The following is a 14,668-nucleotide window of genomic DNA, read 5'->3' on the forward strand; positions in this document are numbered from 1 at the left end:
AAATATATTTGAGCAGCCATTGCAGGCACTTAGATTAGGTGCCTAATCTGAGATTTCATCTGGCATGCACAAACTGATGGGTATCTGATCTGGTAATAACCATATATTGCACATATAATAATAAATACATATCGAACATTTTATAATAACTAAATATTTTCTGTTACAGTTGCTTATATGTAGCGGAGCTGATGGAGAGGCATGTGATCAGATTTCTAAGGCTCTGATTTGCTGGTCATGACCACGTGACACTGCTGTTTCCTTTGTAAAGCTAATGCAGTAAGTAATCACAGCAAATCAGAGCCTGGTAAACCTATCACCTGATCATATTGATCACTAGTGTTGTTGTCCGAATTCGGGTCATTGCTATATCAGTGTTGCTTGCACATTTTCTCCAAAGTCATTTTCGCATCCAAAATGCTATATTTGAAATATTTGCGAAAATACATAGCCTTTTTGCAATATGGATAAGGAAACACATTTTTCTTTCTGATGTGAAAATTCATGAAAAATGCAAAAACGTGTAATCTTACAGCGAAAATGAGTGCAGAGATCATTTCATGCAAAAAAAAAAAAAAAATCACAAATGCTTTACAAAATGATTTTCAATGGCATTTTTGTTTGAAAGTTGAATTTTACATTATTTTCACCAGAATTACTGCATAAATAATATTGGCATTTTCACTCATCTATGGGTGTCCAAGTTTGTCAACCTGAAAAATACCTTATTCGACTTTACAAATTCAGCACAAATGTATTGACATCAATGACACTGACATTTGTAGTTAATAGCAAAACCCCCATACATGCTTTTTTTTTTTTTCAAAAAGACCTAGTTTTTGAAAAAATCAATTATAGAAATTTGCATTGACACACTGGCGTCAGGGCAGGATGCTGTTGGTGCCCTAGATTCTATGGTGGGTGTGTGCGATAATACGGGTCAGTGGAAGGGGTCAAGTAGTTCAGTGGGATCCGGTGATAGTCAGGGGCTTGGCACTTGCTATACTTAGTAAACCTAGTATAGCAAGCCTTACAAAGCATCTTTGAAGGTCCCACTGGGACTCCCCATTGCTCCCTTAACTAACAGACCAATGGGAATCTGGAAAATCACAAGTGATCTAATAAAGGACCAATGGGCAGCCCCAGCAAGACTTTTAAAGATGCTTTGCGAGGCTTGCTATTGTTAGTTTAGCTAGTGCTGACCACAATGCACAAAGATCTTAAATTAAAGAGGCACTATGGCGAAAAATTGTGAAATTTAAAATATGTGCTAACATACACAAACAAGAAGTACGTTTTTTCCAGAGTAAAATTAGCCATAAATGACTTTTCTCCTGTGTTGCTGTCACTTACAATAGGTAGTAGAAATCTGACAGAATGCGACAGGTTTTGGACTAGTCCATCTCTTCATAGGGGATTCTCAGGGATTTATATATTTTAAAAAGCACTAAGTGAATGGCAGTTGCTCTGTCCAACTGACAAAAAACTGTGTAGCGAGCAGGGAAGCTGGCCAGCATCATTGTTTAAATCATTTTTAAGGAATATCTTTATAAAGATTAAAAGCCTTGCTGAGAATCCCCTATGAAAAGATGGACTAGTTCAAAACCTGTCACTTCTGTCAGATTTCTACTACCTACTGTAAGTGACAGCATTATAGGAGAAAAGTAATTTAAAGTGGACCCAAATTAAAAATACAAGATTTCAGAAATGAAATCTATTTTTTAAATTATAATAATAAATAGCAGCCTGTTTTCAGCTGAATGATGACAAATATAAAATATTTAGCATTTATTGGAGAAACCCCTCCCTTCCTTTCATATTGCCGGGACAGAATCCGGCAGACTGGTGGAGTAGGTGGTGTCCGGCAAAGGAGGAATTGCTAATGACTGCCCCCAGTATAACCCTGGTTATGAAAAGAGAAGGGTGAAAAGCATGCACTGAAATGCTCATAGGCTTGAAGGAGTGTTTATTTATCTTTGAATGTGTCAGAGTGATGCAACTAAATATTTTGAAATAAAAAATGTTTGGTTTGGATCCGCTGGCTCATTTTACTCTGGAAAAATGTACTTTTTATTTATCTCTGTTTGCACATATTTTAAATTTTAACATTTTTCGCCATAGTGCCACTTTAAGGTCTCAAAGGATATTGGGGTTACACCTTTCTGAGCACATTGGCGTGGGAACACTAATAAAATATAAGTATTTATCATTAATTAAAGTGAACCAGAGACGAAGCACCCTCATGTATTTTACCATATATATCAGTGGGAACATTAGAGAAAACACCTACCCTGCTGTCTGTTTTATTCTTCACTGCTTAGCCTGCTTCTAATCAGCCTGGATAAAATCCCCGACTGAGCATTCAGTCTGGCTTTGCTCAGGAATCATTATAGCTGAGTCTGTCTTCTCTGATGTCTTTTCAAGCCTAAGCCTGCCCCCTTCTGGCTCTACTATAATGACTCAGCACTAATGATTCCTGAGCAAAGCCGGACTAAATGCCCAGTCAGGAATTTTATCAGGACAGATAAAACTGAGCCGTGAAGAATGAAACAGAGAGCAGGGTAGGTGTTTTCTTTGATGTTCCCACTGATATATATTGTAAAATACATGAGGGTGCTTCGTCTCTGGTTCACTTTAAGATTACTATAGGAGTTTTCTTCTTGTTGAGTTTTTATTTCTTTTTTACCTCTTTGTGGAAATGGGTAAGGGATATTTCAGTACCCCCATCCTCATTTCACCTGGGAAAGGGTGAGGAAATGGTCATCTGCCTCCATGAGGTCTCTCCCCCAGGGCATACACCCCACCTCTTCCTGATCACCAGAGGAGGGGAAGAGCCCCTTATCCATGGATTGGACAAGGGCTCTGGGAGAGAGGGAGGAGGCTCCAAGGTCTTTTTAAAAAAATGTTTCCCTTTGTTCTCATTGTTCTCTTTAACATACCTTGCAAATTTGGTGATTCAAGCATGTATGGGGCCTTTGCTATTAACCGCAAATGTCGGCACCATTGACTTTAACGCAGTTATGGTTCAATTCTTTGACAACACAAATAATATCTCCCAGTAGATCAAATGGCCGGCAAATTGCACACAGCTCTTCGACCAACACTTCTGATCACATGCTCCTCTATGAACCCTGCTGCATTTTCTATATTGCTTCTAACTGCCTTTATCTATATTGGGAGGTATGCATGAAGTGAACTGTGGGAAAGCAATGATATAATACAATTTGCTATGAAATAATACATTTTATAAATCACTATTAAAGGAGTCAGTTTGCATTACAAAAATACTTTTTTTTTTATATGAAAGCACATTATTGCCTTAAGATTATTTATATTTTTTTAATCTCTGGGCATGGTGAATCTTATTGTCATTGTTCCTCATTTCAGCATGATTGCCGTTAATTTCACTCAGTACGATGCTTCTTTGCCAAACAGCATGATGCTGGTGGACCTGTGATCAGGTGTGGTCATGGGGTGGTAAAACCGCAAGAGATCCATCCTAAGGCAACAAAAAGAACAGTCTAACGGTCAGAAAAATACTTTGTGTTGCATGTCCGCGGCGGTTATGACTTTGTAAGCCTTCTTGCCACATCGGCATAGGCCAGCTCTGTCTCTTTATCTGCGGCACAGGTGTTGGTAAACTCATCTCTGGCGTAGGCATTCTTCAGGTACCGCCACAGCCCCGTCATCTCGGTTGGGATCTCGTAGTTGCGGTACTTCTTTGCAACAATCTAAACATGAAATGCAAGGTTAGAATTCCTCAACGCACTTGCTACAATCATTTGTATAGCACTTTTCTCCTGTTGGACTCAAAGCGCTCAACAGCTGCAGCCAATAAGGGCCCACTCAAGGGGCCACCCTGCAGTGTTAGGGAGTCTTACGCAATTACTTTTTACAGAATAGGTACTTACCGAACCCCAGTCGCCCATGTCAAAGGCAGAGCCCTTAACCAGTACATTATTGAGCCACTCATTAAGGATAATCAAACCTGAACTGGCCTGTGAGTGGCAAGGCCAGATTTATCATATACTATTTTGCTCCCCCAGGCAACATTCCTATTGTCCACAGCCCCCTCTTCTGTGCCTAACATCCATGTACAGCAGTCCTTCTCTTTCATGTACAACTTTCCTGTGCAGCAGCCTCCCTTTTCCTTTTGTCTTCTCTTATGTATTCTGCAACCCCCTTTTCATATCCTGCCATCAATTGGCCATAAGTCGCCCAAGACGTTGGCCTTTGTGGCCTTTCCAAAAATCCCATTCCGACAAATGGGCTGATTCAGGTTTGCGTAGTTTTGCATCCCTACTTGCTATAGACACAAGCAAATGAACAAACTGAGTCTCTCAAGACATCCTCCCATTCTGATCCCCCCTTTTTTTTAATAAGGAGGAGTATAAATCCTTAATTTCAAGTTAATTTGAAACAAACCTGTGAAGAGAAAAGGTTTTACAATTAGATACTTACCTTAGTAAGTAGTGGGAAGCCCCCAGAATTCTCCAGAGACTTCCCTACGAGCCTACCAATGCTGGTCGGGAGTCGGGACCTACTTCTTCTCCATGGCCATGCTCCCAAGAGCAACCGTACTGCACATGCACATGCACAAGTGTGGTCCTCACATGCCCAGTATTATGAAACATGCTCATGTGCTGCTTTGTGCTACTGATCATGCAAGGGCCATACTTATGCATGCGCATTACTGTCGCACTTGTACATGAATGGAAGAGTGGCCAAGAAAGACTATTTGACAAGTAATTGTTGAATATGGTTAGAGGGACCCAGCACTGGAGAGATGGGCCACAGGGTGATCACATAAGCCTCTGGATTATTCAGAGACTTCCCTCTACTGAGATATTTACCTCTACTTTCTATTCCAGCTTCAAGTACGATTTAAAGTCCTTGTTCAGGTTTACGGAGAATTGGTTTCAAAGAAGTATTCATATATTTTTACGAAAAATTGTACAAAATATTGGAGTTTTTTTGTGTGTGTGCAAAATTGTAAAGTAAAATACTATTTGCCACAGTTAAGAGGTCTTGGTTTGACTTACTTTGACCACATGAAGTTTGGGCAAGATATTGCAGTCAGCCAGTGTTAATTCGTCACCATCCAAGAACTTTCTTCTAGAGACTTTTTCTTCTTCTCGGCTGTTGGCGTCAATCTCCTCAGGGAGCGGCGTGTTTAGATAATCGTCCAGCTTCTTCAGAGCTTTCGTCAAGCCTTTCTCGAGTGCTGTGGTGGGCAGAAGACAAACAAGAAAAGAAGGGTTTATTTCCATCAGCATGCACCTTGGAATCTGACCAATCAAATTCAGCAGGAAGTACGTTTGATTGGCATGATTCCAAGCTGCGTACAACCTGCATTAAATATGCGGGAAAACATTGGTTAAATAATTTATAAATGAATACAGCGGAAGCCTGGATTACGAGCATAATTTTTCCAGAAACATGCTTGTGATCCAATGCACTGCTTTATCAATGTGTAATTCCCCATACGGATCAGGCCTCGTTCACATCAGGGCCGTTTCTGTGCGCTTTCCACAGCGCACTGCCCTCTGCGTTCAGCAAGGTATTGATTTTTCCATGTAACTAAATGTAGCTGGTTCACATCTATGCGCTGCGCTGAGCAGCGTTACAGAAACGTAGTGTTGCAGGCATTTCTGTGCGTTGAGCTGGAAAGCGCACAGCAATGCAAGTGAATGGGTCTGCTTTTTTAGCGCATAGAAGCGCGTACAAGCGCATAGAAGCGCATGCGCTTTTTACCCCTAATTGGAGAAAAAAATACATTTACATACAAAAACAAAGTTTTATTGACAACTGCTGCTGCTACAGTAAGCAAAACGTGCTTTAAAGAAGCGCAGCGCAACGCACAGAAACGCAGACTAAAGCGCGCACAAGCGCATGCGTTTTTTACCATGCGCTTTAACACGTTTTTCAGCGCAGCAGATGTGAACGAGGCCTCAATGGAAACTCAGATGATTCGTTCCACAATCCAAAAACATTTAAAGAGGAACTGTCACGAAAATCTTAAAATTTAAAACCCATACAAATAAGAAGGACGTTTCTTCCAGAGTAAAATGAGCCATAAATTACTTTTCTCCTATGTTCCTTTCACTTACAGCAAGTAGTAGAAATCTGACATTACCAGCAGATTTTGGACTAGCCCATCTTCTCATAGGGGTACAAGTATAAGTATAAGCATTAAAGAGTTATCAGCTCAGCGGAAAGGATCATTGGCTCTCCTCTGTAGTGGTGCTCAGCAGAGCTCGAATATTCGAGTAGCTCGAATATTCGAGCTCTTTTTCAGCTATTCGAGCTCGGTATTCGAGCTCCGAATAGCTGTAGCTATTCGAATGGGCTATTCGAGAACACTCGAATAGCCCATTCACTATTCGAGCTATTCGAGCAAACCGGCGCTATTCGAGCTCGGTACCGAGCTCGAATAGCGTCATAGCCCAGATTGATGTGCTTAGAGCCAATCAGAGGGCTCCCAGGCCCTCTGACGGCAGCCAATCACAGAGGGGGACCCTGGCCAGCCCCTACCCTATAAATAGCGGCCGCCATGTTCGGGTTTTCCATGCTTGCCTGAGACTTGTACAGAGAGAGATCTGCTCCTTTGTGCTTTGGCTTAGCAAGTGCTCTATTGTGTTCATTTACCTAGCGTTTTTGCTCACCTACACCTGCCATATACACCTGTATTGTTGTTATTTAGATAGACATTGTATTTTAGTTAGTAGCTTGTGTGTTACATTAGAGACAGGCAGCTGCTGCAAGCTTACAGGTTTAGGCCTCAGGGGGGCCTTGCCTCTGTGGGCAGCTGTCCTCTGTTTATTTCTCTCATCATCTATACCAGTATTTCTGCTGTCCTTTACTAATAGTATTGTAGTTATACTGTACTAGGAGTAGGACACTCACTGACTGTCACTGTTTATAGGCTACTAGCTAGCTCCTGCGTGTGTGCACTCACTCACTGTCTGTGTGTACACACACTCTATTTCCTTCTGATTACTGATTGATTATTGTTAGTTGTACTTACTTACTACTTACTCTTACTGTACCCGTAGGGACACTCACTGTCACTGTTCATATAGGCTACTAGCTCCTGCGTGTGCGCACTCACTGTCTGAGTGTACACACACAACACACACTCTATTTCCTTCTGATCGCTGATTGATTATTGTAATTAGTTAGTTCTACTTACTGTTACTACTTACTCTTACTGTACTAGGAGTCTAGGACACTCAGTCACTGTGTTCATAGGCTACTAGCTCCTGCGTGCGTGCACTCACTGTCTGAGTGTACACACACCCACACTCCATTTCCTTCTGATCGCTGATTGATTATTGTTATTAGTTAGTTCTACTTACTGTTACTACTTACTTACTCTTACTGTACTAGGAGTCTAGGACACTCAGTCACTGTGTCCATAGGCTACTAGCTCCTGCGTGCGTGCACTCACTGTCTGAGTGTACACACACCACCCACACTCCATTTCCTTCTGATCGCTGATTGATTATTGTTATTAGTTAGTTCTACTACTTACTGTTACTACTTACTGTACTAGGAGTCTAGGACACTCAGTCACTGTGTCCATAGGCTACTAGCTCCTGCGTGCGTGCACTCACTGTCTGAGTGTACACACACCACCCACACTCCATTTCCTTCTGATCGCTGATTGATTATTGTTATTAGTTAGTTCTACTACTTACTGTTACTACTTACTTACTCTTACTGTACTAGGAGTCTAGGACACCCAGTCACTGTGTCCATAGGCTACTAGCTCCTGCGTGCGTGCACTCACTGTCTGAGTGTACACACACCACCCACACTCCATTTCCTTCTGATCGCTGATTGATTATTGTTATTAGTTAGTTCTACTTACTGTTACTACTTACTTACTCTTACTGTACTAGGAGTCTAGGACACTCAGTCACTGTGTCCATAGGCTACTAGCTCCTGCGTGCGTGCACTCACTGTCTGAGTGTACACACACCACCCACACTCCATTTCCTTCTGATCGCTGATTGATTATTGTTATTAGTTAGTTCTACTACTTACTGTTACTACTTACTGTACTAGGAGTCTAGGACACTCAGTCACTGTGTCCATAGGCTACTAGCTCCTGCGTGCGTGCACTCACTGTCTGAGTGTACACACACCACCCACACTCCATTTCCTTCTGATCGCTGATTGATTATTGTTATTAGTTAGTTCTACTACTTACTGTTACTACTTACTTACTCTTACTGTACTAGGAGTCTAGGACACCCAGTCACTGTGTCCATAGGCTACTAGCTCCTGCGTGCGTGCACTCACTGTCTGAGTGTACACACACCACCCACACTCCATTTCCTTCTGATCGCTGATTGATTATTGTTATTAGTTAGTTCTACTTACTGTTACTACTTACTTACTCTTACTGTACTAGGAGTCTAGGACACTCAGTCACTGTGTCCATAGGCTACTAGCTCCTGCGTGCGTGCACTCACTGTCTGAGTGTACACACACCACCCACACTCCATTTCCTTCTGATCGCTGATTGATTATTGTTATTAGTTAGTTCTACTACTTACTGTTACTACTTACTGTACTAGGAGTCTAGGACACTCAGTCACTGTGTCCATAGGCTACTAGCTCCTGCGTGCGTGCACTCACTGTCTGAGTGTACACACACCACCCACACTCCATTTCCTTCTGATCGCTGATTGATTATTGTTATTAGTTAGTTCTACTACTTACTGTTACTACTTACTTACTCTTACTGTACTAGGAGTCTAGGACACCCAGTCACTGTGTCCATAGGCTACTAGCTCCTGCGTGCGTGCACTCACTGTCTGAGTGTACACACACCACCCACACTCCATTTCCTTCTGATCGCTGATTGATTATTGTTATTAGTTAGTTCTACTTACTGTTACTACTTACTTACTCTTACTGTACTAGGAGTCTAGGACACTCAGTCACTGTGTCCATAGGCTACTAGCTCCTGCGTGCGTGCACTCACTGTCTGAGTGTACACACACACCACCCACACTCCATTTCCTTCTGATCGCTGATTGATTATTGTTATTAGTTAGTTCTACTTACTGTTACTACTTACTTACTCTTACCGTACTAGGAGTCTAGGACACTCAGTCACTGTGTCCATAGGCTACTAGCTCCTGCGTGCGTGCACTCACTGTCTGAGTGTACACACACTAAATTTACTTGTGATTACTACTACTGATTATTGTAACTGCTAGTTGTACTTCCTGACTGTTAAATAATACTTACTTACTGTACTAGGGGACACTCACTCAGTCACCTCACCAACCAACCCACTCCATTAAAGTACCCCACTTTTCACCCGCCCTTTTACAAAACTTTTGTCTATACGCCCAAAACATTGAAGATGTCTGGAAGTGGCAGCCAGCGCGGTTTGGGCAAGGGGAAGGGCAGCAAGGGAATCAGGAAGAGAGGGAGCAGCATTGTGGCAAGCCGCGGCCGCGGGCGCGCCACCATGCACAGTTCCGCAGCAGCAGCAGCAGCGTCAGTGGCTAACATTCCTCCCATAGCCACTGGCCGTGGACGCCTTGGGCGCCGCCCAGGAGGAGCATCTGCAACTCACGCTGCAGAGACACAGCAGCAGCAGCGTGTAGCACCTGCTCCCATTTTCCTCCAGCCGGGTCGGAAACGTCCCATTGAGGAAAAGGATGCAGACACTGTGGTGCAACTCATGACGGAGGATGAGCAGCCCGCCATCAGCTCTGCATCCGAGGCCTCCACCCTCACCACCACCACCACCACCACCCCTGTTCGCAGCAGCCGCCCAGCAGGGTCTGGGGAGGAGGCCAGTTCACCGTCAGTCGCCGACCTCTCATTCAGCACTCTTTTGACCCCAGGCATGATGAGTCAATTGAATGCTGTTGTTGGCGATTTGGAGGAGGAGATGCTGATGGGCACTTTGGGGGAGGAGGGATTGGACAGCAAGACTGTGGCGACAGTCAAGCGTCCCATCCATGCATCAGCAGAGGAGTTTGGGGGGTCATCATCAGAGCAGGACATGTTTCAGGAGGGGCATGATGATGATGACCCGGTGACAGACAGAGACTGGGTGCCAACACATCCAGAGGATGTCGTCCTCAGCAGCTCTGAGGAGGAGGAGGAGGATGCGGTTGTGGGCCTTGCAAGGAGGCGCATCATTGCAAGCATTGGCAGCGTCCCACAGCCTGCTGGTGTCTCAGGCTCAGCAGCAGCAGCAGCAGCATCAGCCAGTACCACCACCAGCCGCACCCAAGACCCCCCCCCCCCCCCCAACCACCACAGGGAAACAGGCAGCAGCGCTTCCATGCCGTAGGGGGATGTTTTTGTCACCAATCTGGCGGTTTTTCACCATGCCCACAGTGTACAGCAAGTACGCCACTTGCAACCACTGTCAGCGGAAGTTGAGCAGAGGTGCAGACCCCTTGAAGTTCAGCACCAGCTCGCTGATCAACCACCTTTCTGCGAAACACTTCCACCAGCATGAGGAGTTCCAGAGGCTGAAGGCATCTGGTGCTGGCAGTGGCACCAATCCCATCACTGCACAGCCTTCAGCAGCAGCAGCAGCAACAGCAGCCACCCGCCCTCCTGCTCCTCCAGCAGCACCAGCAGGAGTGCGGAAACGCCCTGCTCCTCCCCCCTCTGCAACTCCTGCCGCCGACACTGAGGCCTGTTCTGGCAGCCAGTCCTCAGTGGCCTCCTCTGCTCCGTCTGCTGATTCCCGTGCCAGCAAAAAGGCACGCCAGAGCCTTTTGAGCGAGTCCTTCCAGGGGGTGGTTAGGGCTCTGCCTCCCAGCAGCCGTCGCGTGCGGCAGCTGAACGGCTTGCTGGCACGGGCCATGTGCTCCCAACTCCTGCCGTACACGCTCGTGCAGGAGGGGAGCGACATGCGGGCGCTGCTTGCTTGTGCAGCCCCAGACTGGCAGCTCCCCAGCAGACACTTCTTCGCCCGCAAGGCCATTCCTGCACTGCACCGCTTTGTGATGGCCAATGTGGAGCGAGGGCTGGAGCACGCGGTTGGTGAAAGGGTCCACGTCACCATGGACTCCTGGAGCAGCCGCTTCGGGACAGGCCGCTACCTGTCCTTCACTGTCCACTGGGTCAGCTTGGTGGAAGGGGGTGAGGATGGGAGAGCAGCAGCGGGCACAGCAGCAGCAGCAACACAGTGGGTGGTGCCACCCCGCAGGGTCAGGGGAACTGCAGCGGGTTCCTCCGATCCTCTGCCATCCTCCGCCACACCTGGCCAAACCCCCCGCCTCAGCAGCAGTGTGAAGGCCCGCCACTGCCAAGCGCTGCTGCACTTGGTCAGCCTTGGCAAGACCAAGCTGACGGCAGCCCACGTGTTGGCCAAACTCCAGGAGCAGGAGCGGATTTGGCTGACCCCCAGAGGCCTCAGAGTCGGAGAGGTGGTGTCCGACAATGGGGCCAATCTGGTTGCTGCCATAGACAGGGGAAACCTGACCCACATCCCCTGTCTTGCCCACGTGCTGAACCTGGTGGTGCAGAAGTTCCTGCGCACCTACCAGGGGATGGACGAGCTGCTGGAAACGGCAAGGAACGTTGTGCGTCACTTCCGGCGCTCGGCTGCAGCCTGTGCGAGCCTGGAAGACGTGCAAAAGGAGCTGGATCTGCCACGCCATCGGCTGATCATTGACGTTCCGACTCGCTGGAACTCCACCCTGGCGATGTTGGAGCGTCTGGTTGAACAGAAGCACGCTGTCAACCACTACCTTGCCCTGGCCACTGTTTCCGCAGCTCAGAGAAGGGACAAGACCAGCAACATCCCGTCCATCGTCCCCGATGATGACTGGAGGCACATGCAGCAGGTGTGCTTAGTGCTGGCTCCCTTCCTGCAGGCCACAAACATGGTGAGCAGGGACCATGCTATGGTCTGCGAGTGGGTGCCCCTGGTTTCTCTGCTGAACAGGGCACTCGATGCTTTGCTGGCACAGGGAGCGGCAGCCTTGGACCAGCAGGAGCGGCAAGCAGCTGCACAGTCCACCTCTGAGGGGGAGGAGGAGGAGGACTTGGTGGAGGTCCCTGACCTGGCTGCTGATGAGGGGGATCAGCGCAGTGCAGCTGAGTTGGTGCGGGGGTGGAGAGAGGATGAGGCAGCAGAGGAGGAGGATGAGGAGGACAGCACTGACGTCGATGTGCCAGCAGACGTGGCCCGCCTCTTCCCAATGGCAGCGCACATGCTGACGTGCCTGCGCAGGGACCCCAGGGTGATCCAGATGAAGCAGAGGGAGGACATCTGGATCAGCATGATGTTGGACCCACGCCTCAAGGGGAAGTTGAGCCAGTTCCTGCCGCCTGCAGGAGGAGACCCAGCGCAACAAATAAGGAGCTTGCAGCAGGCCCTTGTTGAGCGCTTGGAGGAAGCCTTCCCCCAGCCTTCCACCCCCACTGTCCAGCAGCCAGCACAGAGGCAGCAGCAGGTGCCTGCATCCAGCAGCAGCAAGCGCCCCACAGACCTGCAGTCTCTCAGCCACGAGCTCTACAGGACTGTAGAGGCTCCGGCAGCAGTGACTAGAGAGGAGATGCATGCAGCAGCATCCTCCTCCGGTCACAGCCAGCGCCTGACCCGCATGGTGGCTGACTACATGGGGTCCTACAGCGGGCTTGACAGCGATGCCCCTGTTGATCCCATGGAGTATTGGGTCAAGCGCATGGAGATCTGGAGCGAGCTGGCGCAGTACGCCCTGGAAGTGCTGTCCTGCCCCCCTTCCAGCGTGCTGTCCGAGCGCTGCTTCAGTGCAGCTGGTGGCGTGGTCACCGAGAAACGCTCACGTCTGTCTCACAAGTCTGTGGACAGACTGACGTTTCTCAAGATGAACCAGGCGTGGGTGGAAGGCGAGTTCCTGGCCCCTGTTGTCGGCGAGAGGGGGACATGAACTGGCTGCCGGAACTTAGTACCATCGTTAATGTGCCTTACCACCCTTTACCACCTCCTGGCTCCTGCTCACTAAGCCAGCCTGGTTCACTTTGACTATTACGTCGCCTGCAGCCACACATTTCACACCTACAGTGGGCTGCTGCTGTGTACTGCCCTTCTGCTGTCTGTCTGTGTTTCCCACTGCCAGGGTACACAGAATTACCGTCTGCTGCCACTCTGCCACCAGCTATTACGTCACAACAATAGCTGCTCACACTGCTCCTCCATTCCTCCTGCTGCTGCTGTCTGTCTGTGTTTCCCACTGCCAGGGTACACAGAATTACCTTCTGCTGCCACTCTGCCACCAGCTATTACGTCAAAACAATAGCTATATTGGTTGTAAAACCAAAACCAAAAAAAACCAATAAAAAAAAAAAAAGGTTTAATTTTTCTGAGGTGCCCGGGTTGAAAACTGTGTTGTCCCAGTTGTGTATTGGACACAATGTGGGCTGCACGACCGCTGTCTGGGACCTCCTGTTGTGTTTATTTACAGCCCTGGTATCACCGCTAGGTACCAGGGCTATTATGTCACGCTGCCTACCTGCTGCCACACTCACACTGCTCCTCCATTCCTCCTGCTGCTGCTGTCTGTCTGTGTTTCCCACTGCCAGGGTACACAGAATTACCGTCTGCTGCCACTCTGCCACCAGCTATTACGTCACAACAATAGCTGCTCACACTGCTCCTCCATTCCTCCTGCTGCTGCTGTCTGTCTGTGTTTCCCACTGCCAGGGTACACAGAATTACCTTCTGCTGCCACTCTGCCACCAGCTATTACGTCAAAACAATAGCTATATTGGTTGTAAAACCAAAACCAAAAAAAACCAATAAAAAAAAAAAAAGGTTTAATTTTTCTGAGGTGCCCGGGTTGAAAACTGTGTTGTCCCAGTTGTGTATTGGACACAATGTGGGCTGCACGACCGCTGTCTGGGACCTCCTGTTGTGTTTATTTACAGCCCTGGTATCACCGCTAGGTACCAGGGCTATTATGTCACGCTGCCTACCTGCTGCCACACTCACACTGCTCCTCCATTCCTCCTGCTGCTGCTGTCTGTCTGTGTTTCCCACTGCCAGGGTACACAGAATTACCGTCTGCTGCCACTCTGCCACCAGCTATTACGTCACAACAATAGCTGCTCACACTGCTCCTCCATTCCTCCTGCTGCTGCTGTCTGTCTGTGTTTCCCACTGCCAGGGTACACAGAATTACCTTCTGCTGCCACTCTGCCACCAGCTATTACGTCAAAACAATAGCTATATTGGTTGTAAAACCAAAACCAAAAAAAACCAATAAAAAAAAAAAAAGGTTTAATTTTTCTGAGGTGCCCGGGTTGAAAACTGTGTTGTCCCAGTTGTGTATTGGACACAATGTGGGCTGCACGACCGCTGTCTGGGACCTCCTGTTGTGTTTATTTACAGCCCTGGTATCACCGCTAGGTACCAGGGCTATTATGTCACGGCGAGCTGCCTGCCTCATTGACTGCCTGCTGCCACACACTCATCCTCCTCCTCCTGCTGCTGAATTTACCTCCTGCTGTCTTTGTGTTTCCACTGCCAGGGAGCACATACAATGGCGCTTCCAACATGCGTGCGCCCACCAGCTATTTGTTACGCTCAAAAATAGCTGCATTTCTTTAAAAAAAAATTTGAAAAGAGAAATACGTGAAGAAGAAGAAGAAGACGATATTGAAAAAGAAGGAGAAGGAGAAGATGAAGAAGAAG

At 47.3% G+C, this 14,668-nt stretch overlaps 1 protein-coding gene across 5 annotated transcripts in view; it reads right to left on the reverse strand.

Moving 5' to 3' along the window:
- The window catches only part of CLIC5 (chloride intracellular channel 5), a 374,361-nt gene that overhangs the window by 173,009 nt on the left and 186,684 nt on the right, over positions 1-14,668 (reverse strand). For 4 of the 5 annotated variants that reach the window (XM_068280167.1, XM_068280169.1, XM_068280170.1 and 1 more), the window contains exons 5-6: positions 5,043-5,224; positions 2,604-3,731 (exon numbers count right to left, since the gene is read on the reverse strand). In XM_068280167.1, coding sequence (XP_068136268.1) covers positions 3,564-3,731; positions 5,043-5,224 — 350 coding nt within the window. In that variant the 3' untranslated portion in view covers positions 2,604-3,563. Of the gene's footprint in view, positions 1-2,603; positions 3,732-5,042; positions 5,225-14,668 lie in introns of those variants that run through there. The other variant, XM_068280168.1, reaches the window with a different exon arrangement.

This window comes from Hyperolius riggenbachi, chromosome 4, assembly GCF_040937935.1.
Source record: "Hyperolius riggenbachi isolate aHypRig1 chromosome 4, aHypRig1.pri, whole genome shotgun sequence".
In the NCBI taxonomy this organism is placed as follows: domain Eukaryota; kingdom Metazoa; phylum Chordata; class Amphibia; order Anura; family Hyperoliidae; genus Hyperolius; species Hyperolius riggenbachi.